The sequence below is a fragment of the Plecotus auritus genome (genome assembly GCF_963455305.1).
Source record: "Plecotus auritus genome assembly, chromosome: 5".
Classification (NCBI taxonomy): Eukaryota; Metazoa; Chordata; class Mammalia; order Chiroptera; family Vespertilionidae; genus Plecotus; species Plecotus auritus.
The window spans coordinates 168,007,304-168,022,477 of NC_137776.1; the positions used below are offsets into that span (position 1 = coordinate 168,007,304).

Below are 15,174 nucleotides of genomic sequence, written 5' to 3' on the forward strand. Positions count from 1 at the left end.
TGGCGTTAGCACCACAAATTTCAGATAAATTCTAATTTTGTTTTTGAAATTTCAAATTCACCCAGTTCCTTGAGGATCTCCTTTAATAAAAACAACTTGTTTTTTAAAAGTTTTTATAAGGCTGAAAATTTACAGTATGCCTGTCTTTTAAAAATAACAACACATTAACCACGGGAACTGAATTGTGATCTTTAAAATGTTTATATATGAAAGATTCTTTGTAATAATGACAAACATGGAAACTGTCCAATATTGACATAAAAATATGCTATTGACTCTGTCAAGTAGAGCATGGGCTTTGCAGCAGGTCTGCAGGCTGTGATTAGGTGAACTAATATGTAATTACTCTTACACTGACTTTGTGATCTAATTTTGTAACACAAAAGAGGGGGTGTTTTCAACAAGGGAATTTTAAAGTATTTGCAAACGAAGGAGAAAGGTGAGCAATTTTTCCAGTGACTTTCCTCAATATAGATAATCTATTCACTCGTTCAACAAATATTTGAGTGCCTAGAACAGCAATTTTGACCTGCTGTGCCTCGGCAGACACACTGGTCTGCCACAAGAATTTTTAAAACATGTAACACCTGACTATTTAGTCAGGGACACTGACCTCTTTTTTTCCCCTTAGATTGTCAAGTGAAAAAATGACAAGAGCCAATACAATATTGTCTGATGTGAATGAATCAAAATTATACCTATTTTTTGTCAGATCGGCCAAAAATATGTTTTTTGCTGGGCTGCTGAATTTTGGTAATTAGTTTATGTGTGCCGTGAGATAATAAAGGTTGAAAATTGCTGGCCTAGAAGGTGCAAAACCCTAGGAGCTAATGGCAAACTAGTTTATCTCACTAGTATTCAGACACATAGCATTTCCAATAATTTTCTTTTAGCAGAGCACTCGGTAATTTTTTAATAACTTTATTTTCAGAGCAGTTGTAGGTTCACAGTAAAATCGAGCAGAAAGTACAGATACTCCCTGGCCCACACATGCACAGCCTCCCCCACTATCAACATCAACATTCTGTACCAGAGTGATACATTTGTTACAGTTGATGAACCTACATTGATACATCAGCATCACCCAAAGTTCATAGCTTACATTAGGGTTCACTCCTGGTGCTGTATGTTCTATGGGTTTTGATGTATTTTTTTTTTTTTTAAATCATCACTGGAGGATATTTTCCCATTGGTTTTTAGAGAGAGAGGAAGAGTGAGGGAAAGACAGAAATATCGATGTGAGAGAAACACATTGATTGGTTGCCTCCTGCATGTGCCCTGACCAGGGCCTGGGCCGGGAAGGAGCTTGCAACCTAGGTATGTGCCCTTGACTGGAATCGAGCCCTTAGGTCTGCAGGCCGACGCTCTATCCACTGAGCCAAACCGGCTAGGGCAATGTATACAACTTTTTTAAAAAATGTTTTTATTGATTTTAGAGAGAGGAAAGGCGGGGGAGGGGATGGCGGGGGGAGTGGGGAGAGAGAAACATCGATGGGTTGCCTCCTGAACCTGCAACCTGGTATTGACCAGGAATTAAACCCACGACCTTTTGGTGTAAGGGATGATGCTGTAACCAACAGAGCCACACTGGCCAGGGCACCACTCATAATTTAAAAAAATAAAGTATACAAAATTTCTATATGGTTTTCATCATGTATTAACTTTTTTATAAAATAGAAAAATGGTCACTTTTCATCATAAAAACAATAATGCTCATTATAGAAAGTCAACAATATAAATAGGCAAATTTTTTAAAATCAACATTTTATTCCTCAAAGACAAATACTCATAGTTGTTTGGTGTAATTTCTTTCAGTCTTTTTTCTGTGCATAGCTTCTCAGTGTCACATTTAAACTTGATTTATCTAGAAATCTCACCAAAGGTGATGTTTTTGTTAGATACAACCCAAATCAAGAATCATGATTATTAAAAATGTTACAATTTTAAAAAAAAGTAACAGGAACTTTTATAATACAGTTTAGGCATTCTGGATAAAATGTAACTAAGAATATCAATTTCCCAAAGTTTAATTGCTTTGTTTCTCTGAAGTAAATTATGGACCTGTGTTCTCAGAGCCTTCTGCTGCTCTTTTCTGGGACATGGGACTAGAACCCATACAATTTCATTTCAGTTTCAGTTTAGAATCAGCTGTAATTAAATCATTTGGGTTTGAGTTTGGTTCAAGTAAAAAAAAAAAAAATGTGTTTCAATTACTTGATTTGAACCAGACATTTTGGGTTCTTGTTTAGATTTTATAAACGAAAATATCTAGGGCTGTTCAATAACAGTCAAATTTGGATTTTGTTTGCCTCGAAAAACATTGCTCTTTAAGCTGTATGAATTCTAATATATACTGTTACTGGATTGCCATTGGAAAAAGCCAGAAGCCCTGAACTTGGTGGAATTAGTTTTCTAAAAGAGAGGCCTTTTAGACAAAAACTGAAACAATGTTAACTACCAAAGGTGAGAGGAGTGGACAGGGTCTTTGCTAGCTAGAGTCCTGGGCTGCTGCACTGCATGGAAAAAACTTACACTGTTACTGGATCTTTAGAAAATTAAGATTAATTTTTCTAAAGCTGCTGCTTTAAAATTAGCAACTAGTTTCAGATAGACCAAGTTTAACTAGGCTCAAGTACAACATAGCTGATCTTTAATCTACTGATTATGTTCAACTACAGCAAGTCTGTTAACCCTTAAGAATATCTGCTTCTTCACCATTCTTTGGCTTCATTTTCCATGTAATTGATCATACTGCATTAAATCCTTTGTTAGAAGGTTCTCAAAAACGTTTTGGAGAAATGAAGAATATAACAAAATGCTTAAATAGACCAATTGATGTAGTTCATCAAATCTATGAGGGTATTAATTGTAAGATGCACTGTATGAGATTTTACATATGATGAAGAAAACACACCCACCAATTGTAAGACGTCATTGATTGTGAGATGCATTTCCATTTTAGAAATGTTAAAACGGGTTAAATGGTTTTTGTTTTTTTTAATGTCTTAGGAGTGGTTAGCTGCAAGTGAGGTTTTAAAATTTCCTTTTGTAATATTATTTCGATTCTAATACACTACCCTGCTATAACATTAACTTATCAACCATTAACAATCAACAATGGGAGTTGGGTTTCTAAGCTCTATTCTTTCTCACTGATGTTAAAGCCGATAAAACAAACGGTACAGCGAATCCAGGATTGGTTCTCAATAGGGACCTTAATTTAAACTCTTTCCTGGTTGTAGTTTATCATTTAACCCGAGACTGAGGTAGCTCATTTAATCAATATTAACTACTATAAACTGCACTGATAAAATAAACTCTTCAAAACTGAATTCAATTCTGAAATCTCTCAAGGGGATAATGGATTATTTAAAAGGAAATCACTTGAGATAATAAACATTGTCTAAACATGAAACAATCAAGAAACAATGTAAATTCATCTGGGCTAAAGAAACAAACAGAAACATTTAGTACTAGATTAAAACATCTCCTTGGACTGATTTTAAATGAAGATAAACACTGTTGCCTTATTACCCAGGGTGCCCTTTGTTTTTTAGGGCCGTACTATCCCCCTGTGTGATTTAAAATTTTCTAGTAGCAAACCACATTTAAAAAGTAAAACAAGAACAGCGAAATTAATTTAATAACTTACTTGATTTAACTCAACATATCAAATATATTAGTTTCAACATGTAATCAACTTAAAATTTACTAATGAGGTGGTCTCAGACCTCTAGTGTATGGTTTACACCCACCACACGTCTCAGTTCGGTACTAGCCGCATTTCAAGCGCTCATTAGCCACATATGGCTACCCAAACAGTAACTCTTAGGGAATTCAATAATAATGGGTTCTTTACATTGTGTTAGAGAGTTTCTTTTCTATTACACGCGGTCTCTAAGATGCTTAGAGATCTGCGAGGCACAAGCAGATTACTTTACTCAGGTCCGTTATGATCCAAGGCTCCACAGCATTAAAAGCAGTGAGTGGGGAAGGCGATCGGAAACCCTTGCGCCCAGGAACGTGGCCTGGAGGAGGGCCTACGCCGCTCGGAGGGATGCCCGCGGAGAGGCTGCGGACGCAGCGTTGGAAACTGGATTGCAAGACAGTCGGCGGCTGCCTGGAGCCCAGTGTATTTTTCTGGAACACGCGGACAGAGGGAAAGCGGCCTCCAAGTGGGACACAGAGTCACGCTCCGCCGCCGCCGAGGGAGGGTGGCCTAGGGCTGCAACGCTGGCCGCCCCGTTGCGAGCCTCGGCCCGACGCGGGAAGGTAGGCGGCGGCGGAGACAGAAGCCAAGGGAAAGCCCGGCCAGCATCCAACAGAAGCTTCCCGGGGGTTTGCTCGCGACCGTGACGCAGCTGGCGCGAAGGCAGCAGGACGGGCAGGGAGGGGCGTTGCGCACCGCCCCTCGGAGGGGCGGGCGCCGCGGTTGCGGAGGGCGGGGGCCGGGAGGGGCGGGGATCGCCAGGGAGTCGGGGTGCCAGCCGCCGGTTTCGATTAGTGCACGGAGCCGCGGCGGCAGAGCAGGGCAGGAGCAGCGCGGCGCGGAGCCCGGCGGCGGGACGGCGACAGGGGCACAGGCGCGCAGGGCGGCCGCGAGGGTGTAGGGAGGCGAGCCGCAGCGCGGAGCCACGGCCACGCTGACCACCCAGCCCGACCACAGCAGCACCCGCAGTCGCGAGCGCGCCCAGGGCAGCGCGCGGGCGAGTGCGCGCGGGCGGGGGCGCGTAGGCCCTGCCCGCCCCTTCCGTCCCCACCCCACTCCGCCCCTTCCTCTCCCACCTTCTTCTCCCCTCCTGCGCCCCCGCCTCGGTCGCCTACCCTGTCCTCCTCCTGCGGGAGCGCTGTCCGCGGCGACGGCCGGAGCAGGCCGGGCCGGGCCGGGGGATGGCGCTGCTGGACCTGGCCCTGGAGGGAACGGCCTTATTCGGGTTCGCCCTCTTCTTGGTGCTGTGGCTGATGCATTTCATGTCCATCATCTACACGTGAGTGAGGGGCAGCTGGAGGAGCCTGGGGCGGGTTCGGGGCCTCAGGGACAGACGAGGGTGGGAGGGATTGCGCTTTGGAGGGGATTGGGTTTGGGTGGGGGTACAGAGAGCTAATTCTCAATGTTTTCCCCATTCTCTCTCCCCTTGGACCAGCAGGGTGGGGGGTCCTTGGGAGGGAAAAGTGGCGAGGGAGGGGGTTGCTGGGCTGCAGGCGACTGCACAGCCAGGGGAAAGGAAACTACGCTCTTACGTGTGGCGGAAGATTGCTTGCTTGGTTTGACTGTGTTGGGGATTCGTGTGATTTTTCATCTGGGCCAAGATGTATGGTGTCTTTCTCCCCCCCCCCCCCCCCCCCCCATTCCCCCTTGGCCTGGGACACATTTCTATTATGGTGGCGATCGTTTCTATCTTCTGGGAGGTGCGCACAGCCACCTGGAAATCTCCCTGTGGATTTTGTTCCTAGGCGAGCTCCATGCCCTCAGATAAGTGTCCAGTGCCTGTCCACCTCCGAGGTGGCGTTATACCCTTGAATCATGTCAGCTTATACATTTCAGTATGCTTTTCTTTCCTTTTATTCTGATTTCTTATTTATTGTCTTCAGATTTGCGTCACACACACACACACACACACACACACACACACACCTTTTCATTATTAATTTAACATATACTTCTTGAGACCTAGATGCTATTCACTGAGGTTACAGGGATGATCAGGGCAGAATTCCTGTCCTCATAGAGCTTACATTCCAGAAGGGACATAACAACATCTGAATAAAAACACACAGAAAACAGTAAAAAGCCTGGTATATTTAGTAAGGGGAAATGGGGACCATCAGTCAGTGTTACCAGGGTTATTTCCAATAGTGATCAAGTCTATGAATAAAATAAACAGGGTTATGGGGTATGTGGCTAGTTTTGATATTTCAATTATTTACATGTTTTCAAACTGAAATCAACCTTCACAAAGAAATGAAAGAATCGCATAGGCCATATTCTGGATATGGATTCACTTTTTTTAGCTGAAAAAAAAAAAAAAAAGATTGTACATGGTTATCTTTACCACCAACTAGAATAGGGTATATAAAAAGATGGGAAGGACATTAAGAAATTAATTTTTGTTTCTTTTTCTTCACTTTTTACTACAGAAAAAGTATGTTTTTTCTTTTGGAAGTACTGCATTTTATTAATATAGTGTGGCATTTCCTGGTATTGGAGAAAGATGCTTCATTGTACAAGACACATTGGTATTTCTTTGAAGATGAAAGAAAACATGCTATTTGGATGTTGTTGATCTTCGTGTATGGAGTTTGTTAGCTGTAGTCACTACACACTTTCTGGAGTTCATTATATATGAATTCTTCAAGAACAATTTTTTCTTTTTCCAATCATAAAAATAAAACCGCTCTTTTTTAAAAAAATATATTTTATTGATATTTTACAGAGAGGAAGGGAGAGGGATAGAGAGCCAGAAACATCGATGAGAGAGAAACATCGATCAGCTGCCTCCTGCACACCTCCCACTGGGGATGTGCCCGCAACCAAGGCACATGCCCTTGACCGGAATCGAACCCGGGACCCTTCAGTCCGCAGGCCGACGCTCTATCCACTGAGCCAAACCGGTTTCGGCAAAACCGCTTTTTATAAAGGAATTTATTTTTTTTAAATATATTTTTGTTTATTTCAGAGAGGAAGGAAGAAGGAAAGAGATAGAAACATCAGTGATGAGAATCATTGATTGGCTGCCTCCTGCACGCCCCCTGCTGGGACGCCCGAAACCCAGGCATGTGCCCAGAATCGAACCTGGGACCCTTCAGTCCGCAGGCTGACGCTCTATCCACTGAGCCAAACCGGCTAGGGCCTATATAAGGAATTTAGACGATTCAGAGAGGAATAAAGAAAAAAGTTAAACACACAATCAGAATTCTATTACTTTGTCAATCTTTTGTGACTATCCTTCCAATTATATTTCTGTTGGGGGCAGGGAGGAAGAGAAGAGAGGGAGGGAAGGAGAGAGAAAGGGACTTTATTATGATTATTATTCTGTAACCTACTTTTAAAATTAAGCTATTTAACCCGACCAGCATGGCTCAGCAGTTGAGCATGCACCTATGAACCAGGAGGTTGAGGTTCGATTCCCAGTCAGGGCACATGCCCAGGTGGCCAGCTCCATCCTGGCCATGCCGGAGGCAGCCAATCAGTGATTCTCTCTCATCATTGATGTTTCCATCTCTCTCTCTCCCTCTCCCTCTCTGAAATCAATAAAAAATATGTACAAAATATTAATAAAACTCAACTATTTAATAAATGCTTTGGGGTAAGCTCTTTTGTACAAGGCACTGTTCTAGGTGCTGGAAATAAGATTGAAGGACAAGACATCCAGCTGCTCACATGGAGCTTCCATGTAAAAATGTCATGAATATTTTTTTGCATATTAATAAATGTATGATCTCTGCATCATTTTAAATAGATGCATGGCATTTTCATTATGATGGCTAATATGTATTTGTTGTTATTGATGGGCATTTAGATTGTTTCATTTATCAAGATAACAAACAACACTGATGCATTCAGATGCATACATGTTTGGGAGATGACCTGCTTAGTTTACATTTCTGAAAGATGTATTGGGTTGTAAGGGTGCATATTGGATACATATTGGATACATGTTGCTCTATAGCAGCCATACATATTACTCTACAGCAGCAATTTTCAACCAGTGTGTTGCAAGAATTTTTAAAACATGCAGTACCTGACTATTTCCTCAGGGACACTGACCTCTATTCCCTTAGATTTGTCAAGTGAAAAAAAAATGACTACAGCCAACACAACAATAACCATCCAGTGTGAATGAATCAAAATTATACCTTTTCTTTTGGATCTGATTGGCAAATATATATATATTTGGTATGCCACAGAATTTTAGTAATAGGTTTATGTGTGCCATGAGATGAAAAGATTGGCAATTGCTGCTGTACAGGAAAGTTGTATCTATTCAGACCTGGTAACACTGACTGATGGTCCCCATTTCCCCTTACTAAATATACCAGGCTTTATACTGTTTTCTGTGTGTTTTTTCCCCCCATTGTTTTAATTATTAATTCCATTGAACACTTTCCATATATTTATGTTAGTTACATGTAGTTGTAAATTACATGCTCATAATCCTTTGCCTGTGCTACAGTCTATTCCTGAGTTGATTTTTTTGATATGAATATTGTTTCTTTCTGTTACAGTTTTTCCCCAGGGTTTTTTGGTGTTGTATTTTTTTTTCTTTCAGTTCTGTATACATATTTAACATGGAGGGAGAAAAGTGTGTGTGCCTGTGTGTTTTACATAGTCAAGTCTTCTAATATTTTCTGACTCTGGTGTAATTTTTATATCTTCTCTATTCCTCCCCCCTTCCCCATTATTATAGTATCAGTGTCCCGGTGCATGGATTCGTGCACATTGAAAGGAAATTAATTAGAAGAAATATTTTAATATTGCTATTTGCCCTTTCTCTATAATAGAAGTGTCCACCAAACTCATGATCGACAATGGCAGATGGAAACACATGTGTGTGATTGGTGCCAGTGAAAACTTTATATAGATAGATAGATAGATAGATAGATAAACTTGCTTAATTAGACTTGCTTTCTGATTTGCTAAATTTTTTCCAACCCAGTGAAGCACCCCAACTTCTCTTTCAGGTCATTATCAGCAACACAGCAGTAAATATCAATACGAAACAGATTATTATTGTAGATCATGCAGGGAGAACAAAGGGTGAAATATAACTGTAGCAGTGTTTGACTATATTCTGTGCAGTGAGAAAACCTGAAGTCATTTTCAAGGTCCACCATTTCTTCTTTTCAGTCAGGTCAAGTTTCTAAACTTTCTAAATCTCCGTTTTCCAGCTAATGAAAAGAAAATAGGGTTCTACCAAGTCTCCTATCTACCTACTCCAGGACTTCTGTGAGGATCAAATGAGATGAGGCTTGTGAAAATGCTTCACAGACATTTGGTTAAAGTAAAATGTTTGCACCTGGCTATAAAGCAAATTGTGTGCCTGGGCTGAAGAAACTCCAAGGCTAGTCGCTAGGGAGAGGAAGCCAGGCGTTGCTATGTGATGTCATTATCCAGCACCCACAGTGATGTTTCCAGGCTGGGCTGTGGGCTGCATTTTGTACCATGGGGTCTTGGCAGCGTCGGCTGTGATTTGGTGGGCTGTCGCTCTGGGTTGGTGGCGGGGCCTGTGTCCCCCTTGGGAGAAGTTGAGTGTTGGTTTGTGGGCACCAGATCCGTGGTGTTGTTTCTTTTTAAATCAGTGTGTGTCATGCAGCTCCTGCATTGAGTGTCTGCCCCCTGGTGGTCAGTGTGTGTCATAGTTACTGGTCAGACAGTTGGAGGGACACAAGCTTTTATATATAGAGAATATGTATATATATATATTTTAGTATTTGAGTTTGCTCAGGTGTCTTTTTTAATATTTAACCCTTTAATGTACTAATATTTTATTTTGTTAAGAGATCTAGAGCCGTAATTTTAGGTTCACCTAAATATTTAGCCACTTTTCCCAGGATCATTTATTGAATGATTATTTGATTATTCTATAGTTTTGAAATATTATATTTATTATAGACTAAATTCTTCTGTATACTTGGGTATGTTTCAATGCTCCCAATGCTGTTTCATTAATCCGTTCTTGTTCCAGTATCTACTGTTTTAATTAACGAAGGCAAGCTCTATCTTACACTTCTGCAAACTTTTTTGGCTTTTTACACATTTTTACTTAAAAATGAACTTTAGAACCTTTCTATTCACAATAAGTAATCTTGTTTTTTAATTGGAATTGTTAAATTTACAGCTCAGTTTGGAGAAGTTGATTTCTTTCAGCATAGCACCATGATATATATCCCCTTTCCTCTATTTTATGGACACATAACGATACAGCCACATTTCTTTAATTGAAGCTAACACTACTGATATAGCCTAATATCCCCAGTAACCATCTGGAATGTTTAGACTTGAGACAGCTCCAGAATTGTTTTAAGTTATTTATTTTATGCTTAATGATAACCAGTAAAGTTTTCTTAAAATACTTCTAGCTTTTGAGAATAGTGCAAACATTTACCTTGGTTGAGATACTGTAGAGAGGCTTTGTATTTATTTTCTAATACCCCACAAAGTTACTTTTTTTTTATTGACAGTAACAAGATCCCGAAAAATTATGTGAAAATAGAATAAAGAAAATGCAGTTCATTTTTAACAGATTATAATGACTAGCTAATTGAAGGAATCTTGTGCACATCTTTCTGAAATGGACAACTGAATATAAAGCAAATAATCAAGAGCTTAACTTATGTAGAAATTAAATCTTAACCTTTTTATTTTTGATAAGTTTCTTCTGTTCCCACCTTCCAAATTATTTGTTTGATTTTATTCCTTTCTTACTGAAGTAAAGATACTGCTCAGCTTAATTTGAGTTGTGTTTCAGTGGAGAACTAAGGTTCCCTCCCCCCCCCACACCGCTCCTTCTCTCTAGTATATTTAGTAAAATTGCAAATTTTTTATCTCACTATTTTGTCAAGCAAAGTTAAAGAACAATGGCAATTTTGCTTAAAATATGGTGCTAAACATTCTGCATTTTATTTTAGAATGTTTTCTACACACGAGTTCTATGTCCTCTCAAATTCTTTTGAAATAACTTAAAATATAAATAAATTGAAATAAGTATCCTATATAATAAAGAGCTAATATGCTAATTAGACCACACAGTGGAATGACCTTCTAGAATGATCTTCCGGAACTACCAGTGGGTGGGGCCACAAGGCAACCGAGGCCATGAGGTAGCTGGGGCTGCGAGCGCCGAGCCCCTTGCACGAATTTCGTGCATCGGACCTCTAGTTTATCAATGCTCTCCTGTAAAACCTTGTGTTTGCACCTGGTGGAAATGGAGCCTATTTTTAAAAATTTACATGGCTCCTTACCGGGTTTTCAGATCAAGATGCACAATCTGTAGATTCCTGATTGTTAAAAAGTGTTTAATACAAATACTGTAGTAAAGTTGCTGAGAAAAACCAAAATAACCAGTTGGTTATTTTTAAAGATTAAATGCAGTGTGTAATGGTATGTGGTTAATTTAGATTTGATGTTCTGTTGCAGTGTATCTTCTTAAAATGAGGTGAAGAGCTAAGTATTGGTCTGGATTGAAGAATGAGGCTAATACAATGAACAGTTCTTATTCAATGAGATTAGTTGTTCAGATTTCACAGGTGTCTTTAGAGTTTCTATACGCCTGCAGTTAAAATAATGAGGTAATTGAGAAACTAGAAAATGATTTTTAATATTTTGAAACTATATCTATTCACTGATATTTTTACCTACTGCTTTGCTCCTTCCCAATGTTAATATTAAACTGATGCTTAGTCATTTCATAACATTTTAGAAATCTCCCTTTGTGGGATTTCTTGCTAGAATGTTTAAGATAATAATATTCAGATTAGAGCCTTTGAAATTCAAGGCTCTCATTCCCAAGATTTCTTATTTCCTAGCAATAACAGTGATTATAGCCCCAGTAGGCCGAGTTAGTTAAGTGACCTTTATGAGTTTTTTCCCCTTATTGAGAGCTAATGTGGTTTGATAGCTTGGGGGCTGTGGTGAAATAATATAAAAGCTTGGAAGCAATGGTTTTCTTCCTTTTTTAGCTCATAAGGGGGCATATTGCTGGATGACAAGAGGATCTAAATAAGACACCTTGCCTTTTTTCTCCTCCATCTCCTTTCTTTTTCTCCTCTCTCTCTTCCCATCCCTCCCCTTCCTCAGATGATCATTTCCCCCCTCGGTACATAATGTCCTAATGTTAGGTGCTCTCTTTTCTGTTAGTTGACTGGAGGTGCCAGGCCTGTGTGGAAATACATCTTAGACCCGTAAATATTAACTACCCTCTAGTAAACCAGAGGTCCTTTTCCTGGAGATTTTTTTCAAATTCTGCCTTTGCTAACTTTTCTAGTATTGCAGCTTTTATACTACCTGCTGCATAGCTTTTTAACTACATACAGATTTTTTAATTGATTTCAGAGAGGGAGGGAGAGATGAAACATTAATGAGAGAATCATTAATCGGCTGCCTCCTGCACGCCCCCCTCCCGCCCAGTGGGGATGGAGCCCACAACCCTGGCATATGCTCTGACTGGTTCGTAGGTCAATGCTCAGCCACTGAGCCACGCTGTAATTTTTTCGGGCTGTCATTTTTTCATTTGACAATCTAAGGGAAGAGGTCAGTGCCCCTGACTGAATAGTCAAGTATTTGCTCATTTTAAAAATTCCTGGTAAATCATTGCTACCAGGACCACTTTTTGGTGAATGAATGAGGAAATTGACCCCCTTTAACTTGAGCCTGGGAAGATACCAAATTGGACTAGATTGTGACTGCTTTAAATAAGCAAAATGAAAATTGTAATTCAGTGTTAATATTCAATAATGGTACTGTGGATTCGTCATCCCTCCGTTTTCCTACATTTTTCCTACATTGGTTCAGTACACGTTATCTCTACCCTAGATTATTTAAAACTGTCTCTGCTTACTGGTGTCTCTCCCTACAGCCTTGTTTCCTTTTTACTTTATTTTTCTTATTTAGCTTTATCCTCCCGGAGCACTAATCTTAGAGCACGTGCATAAAATCTTACCATGGCTCCCCATAGCCTTTAGATTAAAATCCAATCCTAATAAGACATGCATAGTTCTTCAGGATCTGAGCCACCCCCTTGTACCTGCATCTTCAGCAACATTGAATTACTGGCATGCCCCTAACTATGGAATATATTTTCTCTAGAATTCTTTTTCCTTCCTTTCCTTTCCTTTCTGTGCCCCACACCCCGGCCCCCTTCCTTTTTGTTTAACTCCTACTCATTCAGGCAATTTCAGACTTGACTTCCTTACTGGATTAGGCTCTTATGTCCTTCTGTAGCATCTTGAATTTACCCATCTAAGTTGTAAATGTGTTCAGTTGTCTCTTTTCCCAACTGGATTGTAAGTGTTTGAGGGTAAGGATAGTGTCTTATTTACTGTTGTATCTCCAGTGTCAACCAGGCACTCATTATCACTTATTGAATAAATGACCTTTGAATTTTTTCTAGTAGAAATGGTGGATATTTTGCTCATTCATAAATTCGCTGTCATTTGGCCACTGTGATTTGAGGTGGATGGTCAGAATTTGGGATGCTTTCAGTGGCCATGAACCTTAATGAACTTTACTGGACCAAAGGAAATCTTTATCTATTTCTAGTTAATTGCCAGGTAAATAAAAACAGGGCTCTATCAATAACTTGTTTACCTGAAAACCCGAATTCCCCTTCCCCCCAAGTTTTCCAAAGGGAATGGCTGTCTTGCTATCAATGGTCTTTACACTTAGATCTGTCCTTTGGGGAATGTGGAGCCCAGTGCTATCCTGAGTTGGTTGACATGCAGATCATAATGAGTGTCCCCCACTTTTCCTCCACCCACAGAAATTTACTTTAGACACAAAATAGTGTAATTTAGACATTACTTTCAGCTTTGAAAGAGTAGCTTTGGGGATTGTATAGAAGAGGATCGGGCCAGCCCCATTAGTTTCCTCTTGGTTTGAAAGAGGGGATTTTGAGTTGATGTTATGTTTGAGGGTCTTCTGTGTTTTGGGGCATCTTGCTGGAACCGCATCTTCTGCTGAGTGCCTTTCTTATTTAGTTGCTATTAGCAAAACATCACGCTCTATTTTCCATACACTAGGGCAGTTGGTCGGCAAACTCATTAGTCAACAGAGCGGCAAACCGCGGCTCACGAGCGGCAGTTTGCCGGCCACTGCGCTAGGGCTACCTATTGTCACCAGAGGGTTAGTGAGTTGGGGGTGGATTTTTTGGGGGGAGGGGGGAGCAAAATTATTAAAGAACTCCTACTTATTTGTTTTCCATGGTGAGGGAATCTTCTGAATTCTGCTGTATATATGTCTGTCATCTGGTAGAAATAGTTGTGTTTTCTGGTAAATTTAAGTCACTCTTGGTTATTTTGTGTTCGCTGGGGAATCTTGTGTGTGCCGAATTCAGGGAATCTTGTGTTGCTGACGAAGCCCCTCCGGCTGCAGTAGCATTTTTGAAAAGAAGAGTGCTGTATGGAGGTAACATGGGTCATGACACATTACCGATGATCGACACACAGTCTCAGCCTTCCAGGGCACAGTCACGAGTAACAACAACAGGAGCCCTTCGCCGTTGGAAGTTGTTGGCACAGACTGTGTGAAGCCGGGGACCTGCTGATAGAGCAGTCAACCTAATTTTACATGAAATATTAAACAAGCTTGGTTGCATGCAGTGGAGATAAATTCCCAGAGTCAGAGAAATTGGTTCAAGTGAATCACACGGCAGAACTGTAAAAACAGCACAGTCTGGGGCTGTTAAGCCAGGTGGACCTTGCCCTCAGGGAATCCATATTCTTAGAAGCCTGGAGCGAGTCTTGTGCCTCAGGTGGGAGGTGGAACCCTGTGCGAACGTTGCCGCGGAGGCTGCTGCCTCTGGCTGGGAGGGGAGAGAGCACAGCCCACCCTCTCTGAAGGGCTTCGCTTCCTACCAGACTTCCCTGCCGCCCAAAACCCAATTAGAACACAAAACTGTAAAACAAAGCACTTGAAAGTGGTCCAAACTGTTGTGTGAGTGAGTGGGGAGGTGTGTGAAAAGAGCAGAAGCATAAAACAGGAAGCTAAAATGATGAAAAAGACAGTAACTATTTTAGAGACTGAGATGTTAGAAGATGACAATCAGCTAGGATAAGTAAGACCATCCCATCAGTTCAAAAGTTGCAGAGAAGCGATTGGGATTCATCAAGCTAAAGCATTTAAGTCCAGCAGAACCAAGCCCGATACTTCTTTGAAGTGTTCCCTGAATAGATAATAACCTTCGAGGGCAGTGGTCGGCAAACTGCGGCTCGCGAGCCACCTGCGGCTCTTTGGCCCCTTGAGTGTGGCTCTTCCACAAAACACCGCATGCGGGCGCGCACATACAGTGCGATGGGAACTTCGTGGCCCATGCGCAGAAGTCGGTTTTCGGCTCTCAAAAGAAATTTCAGTCGTTGTCCTGCTGCTATTTGGCTCTGTTGACTAATGAGTTTGCCGACCACTGTGCTAGGGCACAATACAAAGCAGTACCCCGAAGGCCTCTCTCTTTGGTCTGTGCT

General features: G+C 41.0%; 1 protein-coding gene across 2 annotated transcripts in view; it reads left to right on the top strand.

The window, feature by feature from the left end:
• The first annotated feature begins 1,759 nt into the window (after nucleotides 1-1,759).
• Nucleotides 1,760-15,174, top strand: part of UGCG (UDP-glucose ceramide glucosyltransferase) — a 37,115-nt gene continuing 23,700 nt past the window's right edge. Inside the window, exon 1 of one of the 2 annotated variants that reach the window (XM_080671435.1) lies at nucleotides 1,760-4,272. In XM_080671435.1, the coding sequence (XP_080527561.1) occupies nucleotides 3,953-4,272 (320 nt within the window). In that variant the 5' untranslated portion in view covers nucleotides 1,760-3,952. Of the gene's footprint in view, nucleotides 4,273-4,469; nucleotides 4,989-15,174 lie in introns of those variants that run through there. The other variant, XM_080671436.1, reaches the window with a different exon arrangement.